Source organism: Pogona vitticeps, chromosome 1, assembly GCF_051106095.1.
Source record: "Pogona vitticeps strain Pit_001003342236 chromosome 1, PviZW2.1, whole genome shotgun sequence".
NCBI lineage: Eukaryota > Metazoa > Chordata > Lepidosauria > Squamata > Agamidae > Pogona > Pogona vitticeps.
In genome coordinates this window covers 54,862,270-54,885,684 of record NC_135783.1, presented here as the reverse complement: position 1 = coordinate 54,885,684, position 23,415 = coordinate 54,862,270, and the positions used below count along the sequence as shown (strand labels likewise).

The 23,415-nt window shown below is 40.1% G+C and overlaps 1 protein-coding gene across 9 annotated transcripts in view; it reads right to left on the bottom strand.

Moving 5' to 3' along the window:
- AKT3 (AKT serine/threonine kinase 3) overlaps nt 1-23,415 on the bottom strand; it is a 287,165-nt gene that overhangs the window by 33,783 nt on the left and 229,967 nt on the right. For all 9 annotated transcript variants that reach the window (XM_078383109.1, XM_072993019.2, XM_078383108.1 and 6 more), the window contains 3 exons: nt 19,586-19,714; nt 7,883-8,097; nt 5,274-5,361 (listed from right to left, as the gene is read on the bottom strand). In XM_078383109.1, coding sequence (XP_078239235.1) covers nt 5,274-5,361; nt 7,883-8,097; nt 19,586-19,714 — 432 coding nt within the window. The remainder of the gene's footprint in view (nt 1-5,273; nt 5,362-7,882; nt 8,098-19,585; nt 19,715-23,415) is intronic.

The window sequence follows — 23,415 nt, the reverse complement described above, 5'->3', positions numbered from 1 at the left end:
GGGAAAGTGTGAAGGCAAGAGAAGGGGATGACAGAGGATGAGATGGTTGGACAGTGTCATCGAAGCAACCAACATGAATTTGACACAACTCCAGGAGGCAGTGGAAGACAGGAGGGCCTGGCGTGCTCTGGTCCATGAGGTCACGAAGAGTCGGACACGACTAAACGACGATGACGTACGTACCTACGTACGTACCTACCTACCTACCTATAAATAACTAGCTAGCTAGCAATTGGTGTTGATCAGCATCGACGAAAGTAGCTAGTGGACTCAGGCTGTTACTGAATGGGTTTATCCATGGAGTAGAAGGTGGATGTGGGAAGGAAAGAAGTCAAAGATGCTGCTTGGGATCATCCTGCTTCCCCTTACAGGAGGCTGACAGTATGTCTTGAGAGTTTTGTCTCATTTTCTGTGTAGCTGTTGTGGAAGAAGTGTAACAGGATGTTTGATCTTTCTTTATCCGTATCAGAATGCTGCATAATTTAAAATTATGGACATACATGAAATATAGGTAAACTTAAAAGAAAATTAAAAAATTAAGGTAAGTAGACTATTTTGGACCAGAAGGAGGCTACTTCAACAGCATTATCTCAACCATTTGCTAGATTTCCTTTTGTACATGTGGCAGGGTATAAATTGCATGCACATCAGTGTTGCATTGCCTGGATTTCTCCACAGTCACAGAAAATCATCCTGTATCCAAATACAAATTATTATTTTATCTTCCTATTTCTCTTTGAAGTCTATTAAGTGACTTCCAAATAGTCCAGCTAGAATCTTGTCCTGGTGGGACACACTCTTCAGTATTCATCGATTAGGCAAGGTGTGTTTCTATTGTTCTAAGAGTGATAAAAAGTAAGGTGATATCTGTACAAAGATGTTCTTGAATACATGGAAGTTTGAGAGTTGTGCCAATTTCTTTGTTGAAATAATACTAATGGGGGAACAAAACTGGCACATAGGTTGGAATGGTCTCAGGGATGGGAATGGCCCCAACTTGAATATCACTGATAATTGTGAGAACAGGACTGGATGCAAAGGGGACTCTAAGAATAGGAGCAGTCAGAATGATTAGTAGTAGAGTGTGATCAAGCTCTAGAGAGGTAAGAGGACTCAAACAGTTTACCTTCAGAATATGGGTGACAAACTGGATGTCCTGATTGGACATATTATATTAATATTAATGGTAACTCTGAATTCATAAGTCTGCCATGGCCTGGCTTGATTTCAGTAAGATAACTTTCTCCTCTCCCAGCAGCGCCCCCTCCAACCCAATATTTGGTTATGGATTTTGAAGGTGCAGGGAGGTAAGATGGAGAAGAAATTTGCGGCTGGGGGGGGCGGTGCCCTTTGAGAAGATTCCTTTAGTTTAATAATTCTCAGTGTCCAATCCAACTACATTACCCAAACTAGCTCTAGCTCCCTGATTTTGCTATGTTCCACAATTTCATTTGTACAGAAGAAGCTGCATGTCTTCAAGGAAACGAGGCTTGCATAATTCTTTGCCAAAAATATAAACAAAAGAGCTGTACTCTGAGACTTAATTAAATACAATTGTTTTAAAAATAAGAATCAGCCAATTCAATAATTTTTATTTGTTATATTATTTTCAATTCACTAATTATCTTTAATTTGAATCTCAGATCTTGAAAAAACTCAATTTGTATTTAAATCTGTTTATTTTTCTAATCTGTGCTGCTTTTCTCTATCAAAATCTCAAATAGGCATACGTTTTAACAATGTTTTGGCATCTGAGGGTGGGGAAAATGTTACATGAGCATTGAAACAATTTCACTAGAGCCGTTATGTTTGATTAAATAGAGCTAATTTTAGAAGGAAATTACAGAACTTGTGAAAAGAAAATCTACAGCTTCAGTCTTTGGTGTCAAATTATTTGCACAACTCAAGCTACAAGCAATATTTTTGAAAAAAGACCTTTTGGTCTTTGTTTTAATTCTAAAATAATGAGCTGGAAGTTAACTGGTGAACATTAGAATAATAGAATGAGTTGGAAGGGGCCTATAAGGCCATTGAGTCCAACTCCCTGCTCAATGAAGGAATCCAAATCAAAGCAGATTTGACAAATAGTTGTCCAATTTTCTCTTGAATGCCTCCAGCGCTGGAGCGCTTACAGCCTCCCAAGGCAACTGGTTCCATTGTAGTACTGTTCTAACAGTTAAGAAGTCTTTCCTGATATTCAGCCTAAATCTGGCTTCCTGTAACTTGAGCCCATTATTATGTGTTCTGATTTGTGGGATGATCTAGAGCAGATCCTGACCCTCAAGTATTTGAAAAGTGCTATCATATCTCCCTTATGTTTTCTTTTCTCATGGTTAAACTGACCAATTATTTCAGTCTTTCCTCATCATAGTACTTGATTTCCAGCCCTCTGATCATTCTTGTTGCCCTCCTCTGAACTTGTTCCACTGGCATCCTTCTTAAAGTGTCGTGTCCAGGATTGGACACAGTAATCTAGATGAGGCCTAACCAGTGCTGAATAGAGGGAGGTTATTATAGCCATAGACCAATAGCAGAACTGCCTGTGCTAAAAATAGCTTTGGGGTAGTTTGTTGGCATACAGGTGGCTGAAGTGAAGAGCAGGAATTGCTCCCTTCGCATCCTGCCAGCAGAAAGCTAGTATTGGTTGCAGTCCATTAACCTTACTCATTTTTTTTCTATTTCTAACTGAAAAATTGAATATTAAGGCTGAAAATGTTAGCCGCACCTTTCAGAGAGTAACCCCAAATAAACACAGTGGGGTTCAATATATTCGCGAAGGCTTTCACAGCCGGGATCTAATGGTTGTTGTGGGTTTTTCGGGCTCTTTGGCCGTGTTCTGAAGGTTGTTCTTCCTAACATTTCGCCAGTCTCTGTGGCCAGCATCTTCAGAGGACAGCACTCCCAAAACCAACTACACCAGAGCACAGAGTGCTGTTCTCTGAAGATGCCGGCCACAGAGACTGGCGAAACGTTAGGAAGAACAACCTTCAGAACACGACCAAAGAGCCCGAAAAACCCACAACAACCATGAAACACAGTGGGATTTACTTCTAAGGAAACATGCACAGGACAGTTTTGCAATGCTAAGCAAAATATTACCTATGCACTTTCTAAAATGTTAAGAAACTTGGAAATTAACATCCTACTGAGATTCTATGGGGCAGTCCAGATTGGTTCATACACAAACCAATACCAAAGAAGGCTGTGGCAAAGAGGTTTGGTTTGTGCAGAAAACATTACCAAAGAAGCTTGTTACAAAGAAGGTCTGACCAAACAAATTTGGGAAAGGCTGAATGAGACAGGAAGCATTCCTCTAAGATTCAAAATGACTTCTTAGAAAAGGGATGTTTGCTTGGGGAGCTGAAGAGCACTTGAAAATGTTTAAAAATTGCAACAATTTAAAGATAAATATATGAACATAAAAATAGTGAATTCAAATAATTTGGGTCATAATGAATTACTGTATTTTTCTGTTTATAAAGTGACACTTTTTCCTTAAATAACTAGAAAAAAAATTGAGGGTTGTTTTATACACGGAAGGCAGCCACTTTTCCTTCCCTTTTGTGAAGCCGCGGGGCTTAGCAAAAAGGAAGGAAAGGCTCCCTTTGGGTAAAGCAGCTATGAAAGGGCTGCACAATCACAGCTCTTTGATCCTGAAGCCCTTTCACTGCTGCTTTACCCGAAGGGAGCCTTCCCTTCCTTTTTGCTAAGCCCTGTGGCTTCACAAAAAGCAAGGAAAGGCAGTGGTCAAAGGGAGCCCTTTGATCCCCGCTTTTCTCTTCCTTTTGCTAAGCTCCATGACTTAGCAAAAGAAAGGGAAAAGCAGGGATCAAATTTTCTAATTTGGGGTTAAAAAAAGGGGGGGGTCGTCTTATACATTAGAAAAATACTCTTATAAGATGGCAGAAGAAGAATATACTGTACAAAAGCATTTTTCAGTAATACTGAAGTTGAAAACACTAAATTTCCTTTTCAATTCTCACAGAATTAGAGCTATACACCACTTTTAAAAAGTTAAGAATGATACAGCTATACAAAGACATGTTGCAGAGTATATGTTGCATGTTTCTGCCATCTGAACACAAAATATCCCAGAAAGATGTTTTAATTTTAAAAATTATGAGAGAAAAAGGAGTGCAAGTAGGAGCCAAAGTTCATTAAATGCTAGAACCAGACTATAAAAATTCTTCTGTATGAAAAGGGAGGAATGGAAACTGACATTCCATAATGAGGATTGGTCCAATTTGTAAACACTTTCTGACTATCTAATCTCCTTCAAATGTAGTTACAATATGTGATTTGGCCAAAAAATAAAAATACAAAAATATTACAGGCCTCTGATCCTTGTTATAGATTAGGGATCTCCAAACTTTTCAGCGGGAGGGCCACATAATATATGCTCCACATTTTTGAGGGCTGAAGGAAGACGCACGTGCACGTGCATACACACTCCCGAATGCATCTGCCTGCCCGCACACCTGCCCGTCTGCACTCTTGTGCGCACCCGCCTGCCCACTGGGCCAGATAAAAAGGCAAGCTGGGCTGGATGTGGCCTGCGGGCCATAGTTTGGAGACCCCTGTTCTAGATGGATAGCAGACTGGGTTGGTAAATCTTCTATACAGCAGCCATTTGCAAATATCTAAGGATGCACATATATTTATTTTAAACTTTTTACAATAATTCAGAAAAAAGAAACAAATTATATTAGCTTTGTGTTTTGTTGGAAATACAATAAATTGTTATGAAATATATGCTCAAATAATTTAGAGAGAATTAAGCACAAACTTTTTCATGCTCTTACTGTCTGAAATCCTGTTAATTAGCATAGTATGTTGCACTTGAACAAATCCATTAAATCGGTGGGAATTTTATGAGGCAACTCCTCCAGACGTTCCATTGATTCAAATCAGCGTATTGTAGTTGTGACTTATTGTAGCTGTGTAATCACTTACAACCGGAGTAGGCTTATTTGAATCAATGGAACTCATGTAAGATTTGACTTACCAAATCCTCATTTATTTAATGGGCCTAACTCTAGTGCAACTTATTATTCTAAGAAACAGAATTTCAACCACTGAAACCAGACAGACTCAAAATGTTCACATTTACTCAGACAGTGCTCTAGATTTTTTATAGTTTTGAGAACTATTTAAAAGCTGCTTTATTTTAAGAACAATGTTTACCTTTTTATATTTAAAACCACAACAAGTGTGAAGCAGGGAAATATTTCTCAGGAACTCTAAGCATTTCGTGTCAGCGCATACAGACCTACCTTCTTATCATATACATCTTGCCAGTTTACTCCAGCAAAGAAACTGTGTCGCATAATTTCTTTAGCATCATCTGGTCCTCCACCAAGACTATTGAGGGAAAGTATGAATTACACAAATCTTATTAGTAAAGAAGATGTGGGAAATCCAGAATTTCTTTTCACAGATCAATTTGAAGTGACCACCATAGAAATTAAAATCATTCTTATAAACAACATGAGATTACACACAGGCTACATAATAATTTCAATTTTCTTAAGGGGAAGGTGTGTTTGTCCATTGCAACAAAGACAATAAAAGTCTTATAACACCTCAGAGATAAGTAAAATTTATCTGACATAAAATTTTGTAGATTACTTCATCATGGTGCATTGAGAGATTAAGCTGCAATCCACAAAAGCTTAAAGTAAATATTTGTTTTAGTTTTCATGGTATCTCAACTCTGATAATTCTTCAATATTTTTTCCAGTAATTTCATGTGCATCTTTCAGACTTGAGAGAAATAATTTATGTTTAAAATTAGTAACATATGCCTCTAATCTGCATGATGCACAAGTACTGATTGGTGCTTGCACTGGTTACATCTACAGACCAAACAGGTTGATCTAGAAATATGGGGAGAGTTCACACAGGCAGATTTTCATTCTTTATATTGGGCTCTATTGCCCTGGAAGATTCAAAATATGTGGAGAGTATGGTGGTTGTAGGGTTTTTTTTGGTTGTTTGGCCATGTTCTTAAGGTTTTTCTTCCTAATGTTTCGCCAGTCTCTGTGGCCAGCATCTTCAGAGGACAGGAGTCAGAACTCTGTCTGTGCTCTGGTGCAGTTTGTGGGATAGTTGAGTATTTATAGCTGTGGGATCAGCTTTTTGTCATTTTCAGGAGATTGGGTGATTATGGTGATCAGCATGTTTTTTGTTGTGGGTGTATATTTATTTATTTATTTTACTTGTGTATATGGATTTGTATATTGCTTTCCCTCCTACATAAGAGATACATCAGAAAAGGAAGTGTGAAGTAGCTGTACTTCCAGTTCCATTTGCATCATATAACTGCTCCAAAATAAAAAATAGCCTTGCAAACAAAGACTATTGTAAATTTGCCTCAGGACTTCCATCTATTAGAATCTTCACCAAGCTACAAAAAGAAGAAAGGTGTTATTTGCCCTATTGGAAGAAAACACAGCCACACATGTAGTGCTTTCAAGGTCTCCCCAAAATCAAACAGTAGTTTCAAGGAGACAATTTGATATAGTAAATCAATGTGTGAGGAAATAGCTAATCTGTTGATCCATTACTATACTCTCAAATCCACAAAAGTTCATGACGCTTTTTAAGCTAATACCTGAATAAGGCATCATGCGGCAAAACATGCCATCATCATTTTCATCACAAGGCCAGCCTCTTTGCCCGGAGATTCTCCATGTGATTTGGAATGCTGGAAAATCAAAGTTCACATGGACTTCCATAGACAAAGGTGGCTCTCCTCAGAAACTGATTCTTTGCTTATAAACATCCTCTTTGCAGATTCTGACCCTGCATCAGGGGCTCTTATGACTAGAGGCTAAACACTACCGGATGATCCCTTAATGAGCTCCAAGTTATACAACTGCTATGGTAACACTGTAGGGCAGGCTTGTCCAACCCACAGCCCGAGGGCCGCATGCGGCCCAGGTCAGCTCAGTGCAATTTTTTATTTTAAAAGAAATTCCAAAGTTTCAAGTTACACTGCCCGCGCTTGCAGCCGGAATGTGGCTGGGGCATGTCACAACAGTAGAGGGGGAGAGAGGGAAGGAAGGAAGGAGTGGGAGGGGAGGGGGCAGGGGGGCTGTGTGACTGCACTGCACCATCCCCGTCAATAGGTGGACCCCCTCCTGGCCCCATAAAGCTGCCGGAGTAGAAGCTGGCAGCCTCTGCTGTCTGAGATCGCAGCTGCCAGTAAGTGCACTTGGAGCGGGGCTGTGGAGGACGGCTAGGGCTGCCCCCTCATGCGGCCCAAACCAAATGTATGTGTGGCCCAAACCAAATTTTCATCTTCTAATGTGGCCCAGGGAAGGTGAAAGGTTGGACACCCCTGCTGTAGGGTATTAATTAAGAAACTGCTCTAGAAAACAATAATTCTGGTGTAATTCTCTTATTCCCCTACAGATTTTAGGGTTGTGTCTATGGCTGCAATCAGATTGAGGACCTAACTCACTACTTATTATTCTATTATCTCTATGAAAACCCCAGATTTTTATCTCCTATTACCCAGCTGTATCCCAACTATACTTCAATGGAAATAATAGTAAGACTACTCGCTGATACACAGCTGTATATTATGTACTCTGTTGCACAATTTGCTCTGTCAGCTAAGAAACTGAGGCTTCAATTTGTTAAGGTTTATAATATTACATAAATGTTAAATACAATATAGTGACTTTGATATTATATACTATGCCACCATTCCCAGAATGGGTTTATTGACCCCCCTGTGGTATCCTTTTGTTTTAACCGTTTTTATGTAAGTCTGCCTTTGTAAAGGCCTATGGCTAGAAACAGTAAAGGTACAATGTGTGTAATTTTAGGATTGAAAATATAACTTTCCATGTAACTGCTATTCTTTTAGACTTACCGCTTATTTGGATCTTTTATCAGCAAACCAGAAAGTAGCGATTTTGCATCAGATGAAAGAGTTCGAGGAAATTTTATATCCTCCATTAATATTAATTCAAAAAGTTTTTCATGATCTTGATTGTAGAACGGCAACCTGCCACACATCATTTCATACATGACAACTCCAAGGCCCCACCAATCCACTGCACGACCATAGTCATTGTCTTCCAAAACCTAAAATAGTAATGTAAAGGCAGAAAAATTATCCAAAATGTCAATTCCTTTAAAATTAACATGACTATGACACATTTTACAGCCTCCAATATTATGTAATATTAAAAAGCAGAGACATCACCTTGCCGACAAAGGTATGCATAGTCAAAGCTATGATTTCTCCAGTAGTGATGTACGGAAGTGAGAGCTGGACCATAAAGAAGGCTGACCACCAAAGAATTGATGCTTTTGAATTGTGGTGCTGGAGGAGACTCTTGAGAGTCCCCTGGACTGCAAGGATAACAAACCTATTAATTCTAAAGGAAATCAACCCTGAGTGCTCCCTGGAAGGACAGATCCTGAAGCTGATGCTCCAATACTTTGGCCATCTCATGAGAAGAGAGGACTCCTTGGAAAAGGCCTTGATGCTGGGAAAATGTGAAGGCAAGAGGAGAAGGGGACGACAGAAGATGAGATGGTTGGACAGTGTCATTGAAGCTACCAGAATGAATTTGACACAACTCCGGGAGACAGTGGAAGATAGGAGAGCCTGGCGTGCTCTGATCTATGGGGTCACGAACAGTCGGGCACGACTTAACGACTAAACAACAATATGACACATTTTATAGCCTCCAATTGTAGTTTGTTGTTATGTGCTGTCAAATCACCTCTGACTTATGGTGACCCTATGAACAAACAACCTCCAAAATGCTGACCTCAACTGCCCTGCTCAGCTCTTGTAAACCAAACCTTTGGCTTCTTTTAAGGTATCAGTCCCTCTCATATTTGGTCTTCCTCTTTACCTGCTGCCTTCCATTTTTCCCAGAATTTTTTTCCACAGAATCCTGCCTTTTCATGAAGTGCTCAAAGTAGGTCAGCCTGTTTCAACATTTTTGCTTATAAAAATATTTCATTCTTTACTTGATCTAGGACCCATTTGTTCATCTTTCTGGCAGCCCAGGATATCCCCAAAACACCACATCCAGCACCACATTTCAAACAAATCATTTTTTTCCTGTCAGCTTTCTTTACTGTCCAGCTTTCACACCTATACATGGTGATTGGAAATACCAGGGTGTGCATGATTGGTCTCCAGTGACACATCTTTATACCTGATAATCTATTCCAACTCCTTCACTGCTGCCCTTCCCAGTCTTAGTCCTCCTCTGATTTATTGGCTGCAGTCTCCATTGGGTTGATGATAAAGCTAGGGTATACAAAATCTCCATTTAAATTTCTTCACTGTCAGCACTGAAGTTATGTAATTCTTCAGTAGTTATGATTTTGTGTTTTAATTGGTTAGGTAAAGGTTCCCATTGACATTTAGTCCAGTCGTGTCTGACTCTAGGGTGTGGTGCTCATCCCCGTTTCCAAGCCATAGAGCCAGCGTTTGTCCGAAGACAGTTTCCGTCGCCACGTGGCCAGTGCGCCTAGACATGGAACGCTGTAATCTTCCCACCGAGGTGGTACCTATTTATCTATTTGCATTTTACATGCTTTTGAACTGCTAGGTTGCCAGGAGCCGGGACAAGGGACGGGTGCTCACTCCATCATGTGGATTCGATCTTACGACTGCTGTCTTCTAACCTTGCAGCACAGAGGCTTCTGCGGTTTAACCTGCAGCACAACCACATCCCTTAATTGGTTACCCTCTATTAAATGCATTGTTTCCCTCATTTCTCAAGTTCTTATTTCAGCTAAATCTAGGCAGTATGTATGTGCAGGAGTCCTCATTACTCTCTCATCTTCATCTGAGTGAGAATTCAGATGTGACTGCATGCAAGGGTGTGTCAGCTCCTCCGTAAATCTCTTTGCTATTTAGTTATGTTGGAGAATATGGGAAGTGTATATTCATATATAAGCATATATATAAGATATCTCTCTTCTAGTAATATTTTAATTCCTGACGTCATGTTTAGTGTTGTAAGCTGCACTAGAATCGAGCCATTGAATCAGTGGAGATGTGGTGAGTCAACTCCTTCATAAATTCCATTGATTCAAATGGATCTACTTTAGTTGTGACTTACCATGCTAAAAGAAAGTAGTCAGTAGGTTGATTTGAATCAACTGAATTTATAGAGGAGTTGATTCATCATATCCCACTAATTCAGTGGACCTACTCTAATGTGACTTACTGTGCTAAGCAAGAAGTGAATTTGTGAAATTTTATTTTATTTATAGAGCTTATATACTGCCTGAGTTAGTGAGAACACTGCACAGGGTTGTTTACACAACACAGAACATTGACAAATGATAATACTTGCTATTCTAATAAATAAAAAATGTAACATAAAACGGCAACCACCAGAAGACACCTGAGCTAACAGAAATTCTAACGAAATTACAATACACCATAATAAATTAAAACAAATATAATTTAAAAAAATATAAAATCCTGAAATAAAGAAAACAAAAACAACAAACTGGTCACAAGAAAACTAAGAAGAGGATGTTGCCAAAAGCCACCCTAAACAATTCAGTTTTCATTAATCTTTTAAAATTTGTAGGGAGAGTGCCTGTTTCATTTCCCAAGGAAGTCTATTCCACAAAGAGGGTGCCACTTTTGAAAATGCCCAATTTCTTATATAAGCTTTCCTTACTTTTCTTGGGGTAGGCACCCACAATAATAGGGCCTGAGAGGAACAGGTTGGCCAGGCAAATATTCTTGGGGAGAGGCACTCCAACAAGTAATGAGTTCCCAAACTATTAAGGGCTTTGTATCTCATAACAAACACCTTAAATCTGTCACGGAGGCTACCAGAAAGCCAGTGCAGACAAGCCAAAATTGGGGAGACATGACTGAACCTCCTAGCCCCCTAAATAAACTTGGCTCCTGCATTCTAGACCTGCGGAAACTTCCATATCATCTTCAAGGGAAAACTCCACATAGAGAGCACAGCAGTAGTGAAGTCTCAAGATTACCAGTGTGTGGATCATTGTCTTCAGGGATTTCTCATCCAGATAAGGGTGCAATGTGGCAATCCACCTAAGGTGGAAAAAGGTGGTCCTGGTCAAGGCTGAAATGTGATGTTCCACAGACAGTGCCGGATCCAGGATTATACCCAAGTTGTACACCCAGTCTTTTAGGGGAATTGTAATCCTGTCTAGACTAAGTAAATTATACCCTACTTGGGCATGAGCTGCCACCCCCCGTCAAGATCTCTGTTTTGTCGGGATTCAGGGATTCCTTCAAATGCAGGTGCTTTGTCCATATCAGACTCATTGAAAGCTCAAATCTGCTATATGATGACCTATGCAAATCTCTGAAATTATGATATGTGCCAAATATTTCCCAAAGGAACATAAAAGCACACAGGCAATGGCAATCTTGCGGCTATATTTTCACCTCTAACTAATTCAAGACTTTAGGAAAAAGAAGAAGATAGGGAGGTTATCAATTCATAAGGGCACATTAAACCAGAAACAGCTTGATGGCACAAGACAGCACAAAAGTAAAAATAAATATCGTCACAAGTTTTTGCACAACCTACTTTTAATAAACAGTACAATAAATAGCATTCATGGGACCCTGGAAGTTGAGTCATGGCAACTGGACTTATTTCTTATAAGGTTCAAATGTTTCACTAGCTTCTTCGGTCCCACATTCATGGGACATGTGTTTCCTCCCGTCCTTGGCACTTGCTGACAATGGAACTCTGCTATTTTGTCATCTGAAATTCTGCACTGAGGGGCTGAGTGTATCTGCCCTGTAGAAAACAGGTGTGGGACTATCACCAAAACTCTTTCCTCTGGAATATCCTGAATGGTTGGTTCTGCACAGGTGCAGACTTATTAATGTGAAAGCACTAGGCAGTGGTTTCCTGGTTGGCTGGTATATCACAAGATCACTTTCAGGACATGTTCTGCAAATCTTTGAGGAAAAATTGTCTGCCATTTCTTAGGTCAAGTATTTTCCCCACCACACACACACACATCAAGGGGACTGCCTTAAGGGAGCTGTTCTATGGACAATACCCTTCTCGTGTTCAGCATGTGGAGAGCTTCCTCTGTTGGTGTCAAGAGAAGAAAACATTTTGAGCAAGGTGGAAATGAGACCTCATTTTGAGCAGGAATGTTGTATCTTTCAGAGTACCACCTTGTATGGGTACCAGAAGATGTAAGACTTGTCTGTTCTAGGAGCTGAAAATGTTCCTACTGAGTCTACCAATTTAACAACCACAAGAAAAAGCTATCTTGGCATTCAAGGAAGTGGTAGCCAGATGTACAAAGGGAGGTTTTGACAGATAAGGCAGTGTAAGGGGAAAGCTCCAGAGTGGAAGAGATAGAAGTATTGAAGGATACTGATGTTAATCACAACATTATTTTTTTTAAGATGATGAGATCATAAACAATGAGTGAAGCCTATTGAGTGGAGTCAGCTCAGCTACTAAGGCTGCTAGGTATACCTTCAGAGAAGAAAAAGAAAAACCTTTATCTAAAAATGCAAGTAAAAACTGCTTATAAGCAAAACAGGGCCAAACAAGCTGCCCTAGCAAATCTGCAAAAAAATATCCAAAAATAGGTTAATCAGCAACTTGTGAATGGAAGGTCTTCTTTTGCATCCTATATTATTCCAATTCAGGTGTTCCAAATCAGATCTTCCATGTTATGATGAGCGTGTCAACATCAGGACAGGGAATCAATCCTGATTATCTTGTTCATTCGTTCGTTCGTTTAGTCGTTTAGTTGTGCCCAACTCTTCGTGACCCCATGGACCAGAGCACACCAGGCTCTCCTATCTTCCACTGCCTCCCTGAGTTGTGTCAAATTCATTCTGGTAGCTTCGATGACACTGTCCAACCATCTCATCCTCTGTCGTCCCCTTTTCCTCTTGCCTTCACATTTTCCCAACAACAAGGCCTTTTCCAAGGAATCCTCTCTTCTCATGAGATGGCCAAAGTATTGGAGCCTCAGCTTCAGGATCTGTCCTTCCAGGGAGCACTCAGGGTCGATTTCCTTTAGAATTAATAGGTTATCTTTGCAGTCCAGGGGACTCTCAAGAGCCTCCTCCAACACCACAATTCAAAAGCGTCAATTCTTCGGCGGTCAGCTTTCTTTATGGTCCAGCTCTCACTTCCATACATCACTACAGGAAAAACCATAGCTTTGACTATGCGGACTTTTGTTGGCAAGGTGATGTCTCTGCTTTTTAGGATGCTGTCAAGGTTTGTCATCGCTTTCCTCCCAAGAAGCAGGCCTTTTTAAATTTCGTGGCTGCTGTCTCCATCTGCAGTAATCATGGAGCCAAAGAAAGTAAAATCTGTCACTGCCTCCATATCTTCCCCTTCTATTTCCCAGGAGGTGATGGGACCAGTGGCCATGATTTTAGTTTTTTTGATGTTGAGTTTCAGACTGTTTTTTGCACTCTCCTTTTTCACCCTCATTACAAGATTCTTTAATTCCTCCTCACTTTCTGCCATCAGAGTGGTATCATCTGCATATCGGAGGTTGTTTGCATTTCTTCCGGCAATCTGGATTCCGGCTTGGGATTCCTCCAGTCCAGCCTTCTGCATGATGTGTTCTCCATATAAGTTGAATAAGCAGGGAGACAATATACAGCCTTGTCGTACTCCTTTCCCAATTTTGAACCAATCAGTTGTCCCATATCCAGTTCTAACTGTTGCTTCCTGTCCCACGTATATCCACCTGGAGTAGGAACTGGCAATGCCACTCCAGTATCTTTGCCAAGAAAACCCCATGAACAGAAACAAAAGGCCTGATTATCTAGCCAAATGCAAATCACAGGTAGATTTGGCAACTAACAGTTGAGCTGGAGAAGCAGAGGGAACCATAGCTGGCACAGTCATCATGGGGCTATCAGAATCTGCATGGCTGTTGTTGTTGAATCTTTGACATGATCTGATGAGTTGCAGGAAAGATGGAAATATGTAGAGCCTCTACCCATGTTAACGGTTGGGGCAAGACATTCTCCAGAACATCCTGATCTGTTCCTGCTGTGGTGTAATACAGTGGAGACTTTCTGTTGGATATGGAAGTGAAAAATGTTGATCTGTGGACAACCCCACACCTGAAACAATCTCTCATCCAGATGAGAATACCATTTTCATTTGGGTATGTCTGTCTGCTGCGCAAGACGACTCACTAATTAGTTGTGATAGAGTTCCAAGCTCAGAGATGTTGAGCCAGCCTGGTACTGTAAATGCTGGGAGGTGTGGTGCTTTTGAATAGGGATAGGCACAAACCAAGTTACAAACCCCCTGGCTGAGCAGGCCAACTATCATCCCTCATTTCTAGGGGGAGCAGATGGTATTAGTGGAAGAGGTTATTACTATAGAGCTTGGAACATGGAATGCAGAAAAGACAGGGTCTCCTTCTAGAGTTTCTTTTGGGAATAAAGTATGTTGAGACATTTGGTCAAGTGAAAGATTAACTCTGAATGTGAGAAGAAGTCCTTTGATGAAGCTGTAAAATCAGTAGAAGTTACTAACACATCTGGCAATGAGGATTGTGTGTTACAGATGACATGAAGAATGCTGAATCCTCACCCAATCCAGATATGGAATAGTGCAACAACAACTGTTCAACCTCATCCTCTCTCCCAGGGGTACAGGAAACAGAAATGGTGGCAGAGAACAGCATGACTGGCAGGATATTCAAAGCTACTTGAGTTACACATGATCTAAATTGTGGTTGCTGCCAAAACCATCTTTTGAAAAACAAAATATTTTAGCCTTGCACTACAGTTTCTTTGGGTCTGATTCGAAAAATTAAGATAAATTTTACATGTGCAGATTATATGGGCCTTCAGCAAACAAAAAATAAACATGCCATAGAGCTCATTATGAGGTATTTTCCATTTCACCTCCACACAATATTTGAAAAAGGCCTCTGGGGCCATAGGCCCTAAGGGAAAAACTGGCAAACAAAAAATATCAATAATATAAAGAATGACCATCTCAAAGTAAAGTATGTTGTGCTGAAAACTGCCTAAAGGTAATTTTTTTAAAACCTGTATTATTATCTCCCTATTTAAATCTCTCAAACAATAAGTTCTACTAAGTGAGCACACTTTGACAAAGTAGAACTGAGAGGCTGAGCACTGCTGTATGTTTTGTAGATAGGATGGGCAGGGCTACTGCTAAAATACTCTCTCTCCATCTGGAATATTCTAAAATGTGGCTCTGTGCAGATGCAAACATGTTAATGTGAAGACTCAGACCGCAATGAAGCAGTATAGTACTGTATTCCAGAGACTTGACACTGCAGACACATTTCACTTGTAATACAGTTCATTTTATTAGCGCTGAATTTTATGAATTATTTCACGGACATTAAAAAGTCACAAAGTGATTTGCAAGAGGATTAAAACACAAAAGACAAGACACAATATACAGTGGTGCCTCGCTTAGCGATGAAATCGCTTTGCGATGGACTTTTGGCCATCACTGGAGCGATCGCTTAGCGATGTCCCCTATGGCTAAAATTCGCTTTGCGGTGATCATAGGGAAGCGATCATGGCAAAGTGAACTTTTTTAAACAGCTGATCGGCAGTTCCAAAATGGCCACCACAAAAGCAAAATGGCCGCCACTGTTTTGCCTCACTTTAGAGGCACCAAAAATGGCCGTCGCTATGGAGGAATTTCACTTTAAGGTAAGTTTTTAGCCCATAGGAATGTATTAAACGCGCTGGGCTTTTTAATATCGCTTAGTGATTAAATCACTTAGCGATGTTTTTTTCCAGAACAGATTAACATCGCTAAGTGAGGCACGACTGTACATGAACGTGTTCACTAAAACTGTACAAAGTCCAGCACTGGAGCATAACCTAGAGTAAGGCTACTTTTGAGGTCCTACAGAATGTTTCTTGAATTGCAAAAAAAAAAAAAAAAACACTGCTTCAGGAGACTAATATTAACAAAATTAATTTGAAAAACTGAGTATTTTGTATACATGTATTAACATATCAGCATGTAGTAGCTTCAAATCTACCTTCACAAAGCATGGCTTCTGATCTGAAAAATCAAATCCAAGCCTGATGAAATTATTCCTCAGAAAAATCTGTAGGGAGAATTAAACACTTTATGATGGTTGTTATGTGCCGTAAAGTTGCTTCCAAATTATGAAAATCCACTAGTGGAGATCCAAATGTGCAAGGGAATGATGTCATGGGCAGTGGCAATTTGACACTTATTAAAGGCTTCTCTTGGTGAATTCAGGGTGCTTGTGACTTCTTGCATCACCAAAGGAAGCCTTTAATCAACAGTGATTTGCTGCCACTGTTAATGCTGTCATTCCCATTGCACACATGGTGCCGTGCAACAGGATTGACCTCCAAAGGTGCTAAAGTTAAGAGCCCAACTCAGGCCTTGCAAACTCAAGTCTGTGACTTCCTTTATTGAGCCAATCCATTTTATATTTGGTCAAATTTAGACAAATATCCTTCCATTCGTATTCCTGCATTGAGTAGGGATTTGGACTCAATGGGCTTACATGCCACTTCCAGCTTCACTATTCTATGATTCTATGATCTTCTCTAGTCATTCCAGCATTATTGTCTTTTCTAGTGAACCCAGTCTTCTCACTATGTGTTGTTGTTAGAGTTTGGGCTTAATTTAATGTACCATCCAATTACAGTGGTGCCTCGCATAGCGATGTTAATCCGTGCAGCAAAAATCGCTGCTAAGTGATTTCGTCGCTATGCGATTTTAAAAAGCCCATAGAAATGCATTAAAACCTGTTTAATGTGTTCCTATGGGCAAAAAACTGACCTTAAAGCGAAGATCCTCCATACGGCAGCCATTTTCGCTGCCTCTTAAGTGAGGAATCCATCCCTAAACACAGCGGGCGGCCATTGTTTTTACCCGGTGGCCATTTTGGAACCACCAATCAGCTGTTAAAAATCATCGCTTTGCGATGATCAGTAAGCGAAACAGGGAACCGATCATCGCAAAGCGAAAAAAGCCCATTTAAAACATCGCAATGCGATCACTTTTGAGATCGCAAAATCTTCATCGCTATGCGGTTTCTTCGCTAAACGGAGCACCCGTTAAGCAATGCACCACTGTATTTCTTCTTCTCCCCCATCCCTGAGGAAACTATTTATATTTTATTTTCTCATTTGTACATATGTTTTATGAGCTGGTCACCTGACCATGATAAATAAATTCTAATTCTAATTCATCTGTACATCATAATTAGGAATATTATAGTATGGATGATCTTGGCCTTGGTATCCCCTAACACATCCTTACTCTTATACATCTTTACTAGTTCTTTCATAACTGCTCTTCCAAGTCTCAGTCTTCTGATTTATTTGCTGCAGTCTCCACTTGGATTGAACACACAAAGTATAAAAAATCCTCAGTAATTTCAATTTTTTGAAATTCAAAATAACAGTTATGTAATTCTTTTTTATCTAGTCATGATTTATGCCTGCTTTTGCATCTTCTTTCACCTATCAAGCCATTTCAAGTCATTTCAAATCATTACTGCTTTCTGTCACTAATAAAGTGTCACCTGTACATCTTAAATTACTGGTGTTCCTTCCAGCTATTTTTACTCCTCCTTCATGTGATTCTAAAATTAGTTTTTACTATAATAAGTTCTGCATGTAGATTAAAAAGCTAGAGAGACAGAATACATTTTTGTTTTTTACCTTTGCCAAATGGAAACCAACTTCTCAGAGGTTTTTTCAATTATTATGACTAATTGTTTATTTTTATGGTCCAATCCTGAAAGTAGGTTTCACTAAATTCAACAGCTCATACTCCCAAGTACATATGCTCAAGAATATTTTCCTACTTATTCATTATAAATAACGAGAAATATACTAAGGAATATAATTTTGACAAGGATAATATATAGATATATAATTTGATCAACATTACCATAAAATAGACATTCATTAACAATCAAGGTTTTATCTGATGTGCTTGTTTTGTTAGCTCTAACTTGGCAATCAAATAAAATTTTATTTTTACACAATTACAGAAGTGCAGTTTTCTAGGTTTCCAAAACCACCTTATTCAACCTTCCCCATCTGTCACCATCTGCTTCTTTTTAGTGTGTACTTTTTGTGTGATCACATAAGCATGTGAAAAATAAGTAACATTCAGATGATTATCTGCTCATACATTTGAAGGCAGGGCATAATAAAAATGAACTGCCAACAACATTCTTAACACTTCTGATTTTGTTGGGTCTTGCATGTGAACTGAACTGGATTTTCAAACTGTTTTACAATAGAAGGTTGAACAAGTATTGATACCTCAACAGAAAAGGGGAAAGTTCATATAATTAGCAGAAGAATAGGTAGCTATGATTCTCAATGGATATAAAGATGTTTCTCTAAAGTTCAGCAAGAAACTAATCATTAAAAGATACTGAATTTAATATTTCAAAGCAATCCATGAAGGATAAAAATTAAAAAAGATAAAAACAAATCTGGACAAGTACGAATGTAAACTGCTGAGTGTAAATGATTCAATATTCTTTCTGGTAAGTATTATTTAATACATACCCCATTACACGAAGACACAACAATCCTATTAAAACATGCATGGTCCCTGTACATCTTTCTTTAAAGTGGAAGTACTCATTTTAAAGGGATTTTGCCACCGTGCCAAATTATTTTGGCCACCACTGCTAACTCAGCAGCAGCAGGAACCCTTGGGGAGCAGCAAATAACCGCAGATGCAGTATGTTGCTGTCCCCTGTTCTTCTGTCTCTTCACTCAATTTGGTAGTATCAGAGCTGAAGCTATGGGATTGCACAGCTGATAATTTCCCTTAGAGGGACAGCTAGACCAAGCTGTGGGATTTCATACTCCTCTCTCCCTATATCATCTATTCAGAGTGGGTGGGTAGGTGAGAAAAATAAAGACTGAATGAAAAATCCTGCATTTCAAATCACCCTTATCCTGGAAAATAAAGCCAGCTTTCAAGTTGATGAAGACACATCTTTAGATGAATATAAAAGCACGCTTGTCACCACTGTAAAACACTTTTATAGATTAAGCCACAACAGCCTTAAGCAGTGATCCTTAGGTTTCATCCACTATTACTTTGGAACCACTGTTCCCATTCCATTATTTACCGTCATCTAATTCGTGAGTCTCTCTTTGGATGTTCTGACTTTACATAGTTGCAAAAAAAAAACACAAAAAAACAAAAAACAAAAAAAAACCCAACAGAAAATATGTTATAAAGTGTATGTACAGAATGAAATGAAATACTTTTAACACTTCTGCACTAGGAATTGGCAGTTCAATTTAAGGTACTTGTGGTTATGCTTAAACTGCACATTTAAAGTATTTCCAATATTTGAATCTATAATCACTTCACACACCTGTAGTACAAATAAAAAGAATAGGTGGCTCTTTGATGTTGTTGGACTGCAGCCTCCAATGTCCCTCACTACTGGCCACACTTGCTAATGCTGAAGATAACCATAATCCAACAACATCTGAAGAGCCACATGTTCCCTACCCTTGGTGCAACTAAGTGAAATCTAACATGTTTGCAATGTACAAAGCAAAAGGCTGACATACCTCTGGAGCCAAATACTCTGGTGTGCCACAGAACGTTTTCATAGTAGCTGCATCTGTGATTCCTTCTTTGCAAAGCCCAAAATCTGTAATTTTTATGTGTCCATCTTTATCCAACATTAGGTTTTCTAACTGTATTTAATAAATACACAAATACAAATATTTTACAAATATTGTTCACAATTATTTAAAGCAAAATTTATGGCTTAAAAACAAATAGTAAATTTAAATATTAAAATATAAGAGTTCAGGGATCACAGGTGTATAAAAAACAAAAAAAATTAAACATACTTGAAAGACTGGGGGGAACTCCAAAATGTTTAATGAGTGCAAAAGTAGATAGCACGCTAGCTTCCTTGTGGAAGAAATTTCATGAATGGAATGCCATAGCTAGGAGTACCTTCTTTGTGATTGCCAGCTCTCTCAGCTCTTATAGTGGGAGTACCCGGAAAATAATATTGACAAATTAGCTCAGTATACGGAAAGTAAACATTGGTTTATGTCATGCTAATCGTATGCATAACTGTTTCCTAACATTACAGTGCTTTATCGATTAGCACCAGCACTTTGAAACAGATTTGGAAACTGCCTGGTAGACAGTGAACCTCTTTCAAAAGTAAGACATTATCTGCCAAGTAAATGCCACCACATCACCAAAGGTTACTCAGAGTTCCAGTTGAGAATGTAATGCTAGCTACAATCAGTTCTCAAAAAAACAGGCTGTTTACCTGTAACGGTGGTTCTTCAAGCAGTCATCTGTACAAATAGGTCTGTCCCGTGCACATTCAATGATCTTATAATGTTCTAGTGGTAAAATGATAATGAAAATATTTTGACAGGAATCCTGCCTAACCATCTATGGCGATCAATACATAGGGCTCCCACCTAGACCTCAGTTCTACAAATTTGCTGCTAGGGAGCAGCAGGAAGAAACAAGAACTTTTAGTGACCTCAAGTGAGGAGGGTGGTATATGTGAATGCATAGATGACCACTCAAAGAATCAATGGTTATAGGTGATCAACCCGGACATCTTCATTGTGGTTTCTGTGAATCACACATATGGGTTATTAGCAAGCTGCCTTGGGGGACAGGTGCAGTGTCCACTGGACAGCTCTTGACAGCACCTCTAATCTGAAGATGGCCTCCTGGCAGACACAGATGTCCAGTCCATAGTGCCAGACTAATGTCAACAGCTGTGACTAGGCGTCTATTCTGCAACTGCCGTCTAGAGGAATCCCATGAAATCCATTCTGTACGAGAAGACACTGCTCTTGTTGAGTGAGCTGTGATGCCTGGCAAAGAGGCAGCCCCGAAACCAGCAAAATCAGGGAGCTGGACAGGGGAAAGATTGTATTTGTCTTCAGTGTGGAAGGGATTGTCACTCTCATATTGACCTTCTCAGCCACACTAGACATTGTTCCAGGACCTCTATTCAGAGCACGTTACCATAGTCTCTCAAGACTGAAGGATTCCTACATGATGCCTGGCAGGAATGGGGCTGCTGCCAGGTCATAAGCCAGTCAGATGGTTGTGGATAGCCTATGAAGCAAGATAGCATTCCTTATGGGATTCATCATAGAAACAAGCTGTCTGTCAAAATGTTTGGTTCCGAATGGAAGCAGAAAAGTTAGGCACTCCTGACATGAAGGAATGGAAGGGTACTTTTGCAGGGGAGGTACGATAATGGAATAAGGGAGTCAGGACAAGGTAAAAAAGTGATGTCTGGCTATGGGGTAATCTCCTTGTGGAAGACTAAGAATAGTGGGTCACAGAATAATGCCATGAACTTTCAAACTCAATGGGCCAAAGCGACTGTGACTATAAAAGCACACTTAAGGGACATTAGATAAAGATCGTGGACTGCCACGGGTTCAAAAGGGTTGGCCTTGAAGTCAAGAGAAGACTAACCAGAGGTGGACAAATCAGGAATGCGAGCAGCTGAAGGAAGCCTAAGAAATGTTTTACTTGGGATAAGTGGAACCAAGAATGCCCCAAAAGATAAGGCAGGGAGGCGGAAATGGCCACCATAAGGGAGGCAAAAGAGAGGTCCTGCAATCCAGGGTAAGTGACAGGATAGAACACTGTGTAGGTCAACTATGCTGATGGACGCTGGTCTGCAGTAAAAGCAAGTGCATTGGGCACTGGATGTGGAGGCAAACAGATAAATCACAGGATGACCCCAGTAATGATAGAGATGCTGAGCTACCACAGAAGACAACTGCCACTCATGGAAGGTGGTCACAGAATGGGTGTGGACATTGTTGTGTTGCAGTCACCAGAGAGGTAGACTACCTGAAAAATGGATGACCCTGGGGGCTGGTCATGGACAGAGGTCTGCCATTTGATGGTAAGAAGGGCTTCTTCTGAGAGATAAAGGGGTAAAAGAAGAATAAGCCTTGCTGAGTGAAAATCAGCATGGCTTCTGTAAGGGTAGGTCTTGGATCACAAACCTTTTAGAATTCTTTGAAAAGGTCAACAGGCATGTGGATATGGGCGAACCAGTGGATATTGTATATCTGGATTTTCAGAAGGTATTTAACATAGTCGCTCAGCAAAGGCTGCTGAGAAAACTCCACAGTCAGGGGATAAGAGGACAGGTCCTCTTATGGATTGAGAATTGGTTGAGAACCAGGAAAACAGAGAGTAGGTGTCAATGGGCAATTTTCACAATGGAGAAAGTAAAAAGCAGTGTGCGCCAGTAATCTTTCCTGGGACCGGTGCTTTTCAACCTCTTCATAAGAGATAGGGATAAGCAGTGAGGTGGCCAAGTTTGCAGATGACACAAAACTTTTTCAGGTGGTGAAGACCAGAAGAGTTTGTGAAGGATCTCTCCAAACTGGGAGAATGGGCTGCAAAATGGCAAATGTGTTTCAATATAAGAAAATGTAAAGTAATGCACATTGGGGCAAAAAAAATCAAAACTTTATCAGCTGATGGGTTCTGATGGGTTCTGAGCTGTTCGTAATGGATCAGGAAAGAGATCTTGGTGTGCTGGTGGACAGCTTGATGAAACTGTCAACCCAGTGTGCAGCGGCAGTGAAGAAGGCCAATTCCATGCTAGGTATCATTAAAAAGGGGACTGAAAATAAAACAGCCAACATTATAATGCCATTGTACAAAACATTGGTGAAGCTGCATCTGGAGTATTGTGTACAGTTCTGGCTGCTGCACCTCAAAAAAGATACAGTGGAATTGGAAAAGGTGCAGAAGAGAGACCAAAATGATTACTGGGCTGGGTCCCTTATGAGGAAATGCTATAGCGTTTGGGGTTCTTTAGTCTAGAGAAAAGGTGTCTGAGAGGGGACCTGATTAAGATGTATAAAATGATGCAGGGCATGGATAAAGGGGATAGAGGGAAGCTCCTTTCCCTCTCACGCAATACCAGAACCAGGGGACAACCACTCATATTGCTGAGTGAGAACAGACAAAAGAAAATATTTCTTCACCCAGTGTGTTGTTAGTCTGTGGAACTTCTTGACACAGGATCTGGTGATGGCATCTGGCCTAGATGCCTTTAAAAGGGGATTGGACAGATATCTGGAGGAAAAGTCCATCGCAGGCTACAAGCTATGATGGGGATGTATGATCTCCAGGCTTAAAAGGAAGGTACTTCAAAATGCCAGAGGCAGGGGAGGGGTATCAGGAGACAGGTATCTAGTTGTCACGTGTGCTCCCAGAGACATCTAGTGGGGCCACTGTGATGTAAAGGAAGCTGGACTAGATGGGCCCTTTGCCTGATCCAGCAGGGCTCTTCATATGTTCTTATGTAAAAGGTCCAAGGTTGGTGGTACAGAGGGAGGCTAGAGGAGAGCTTGGACCCTGGTTGAAGCCA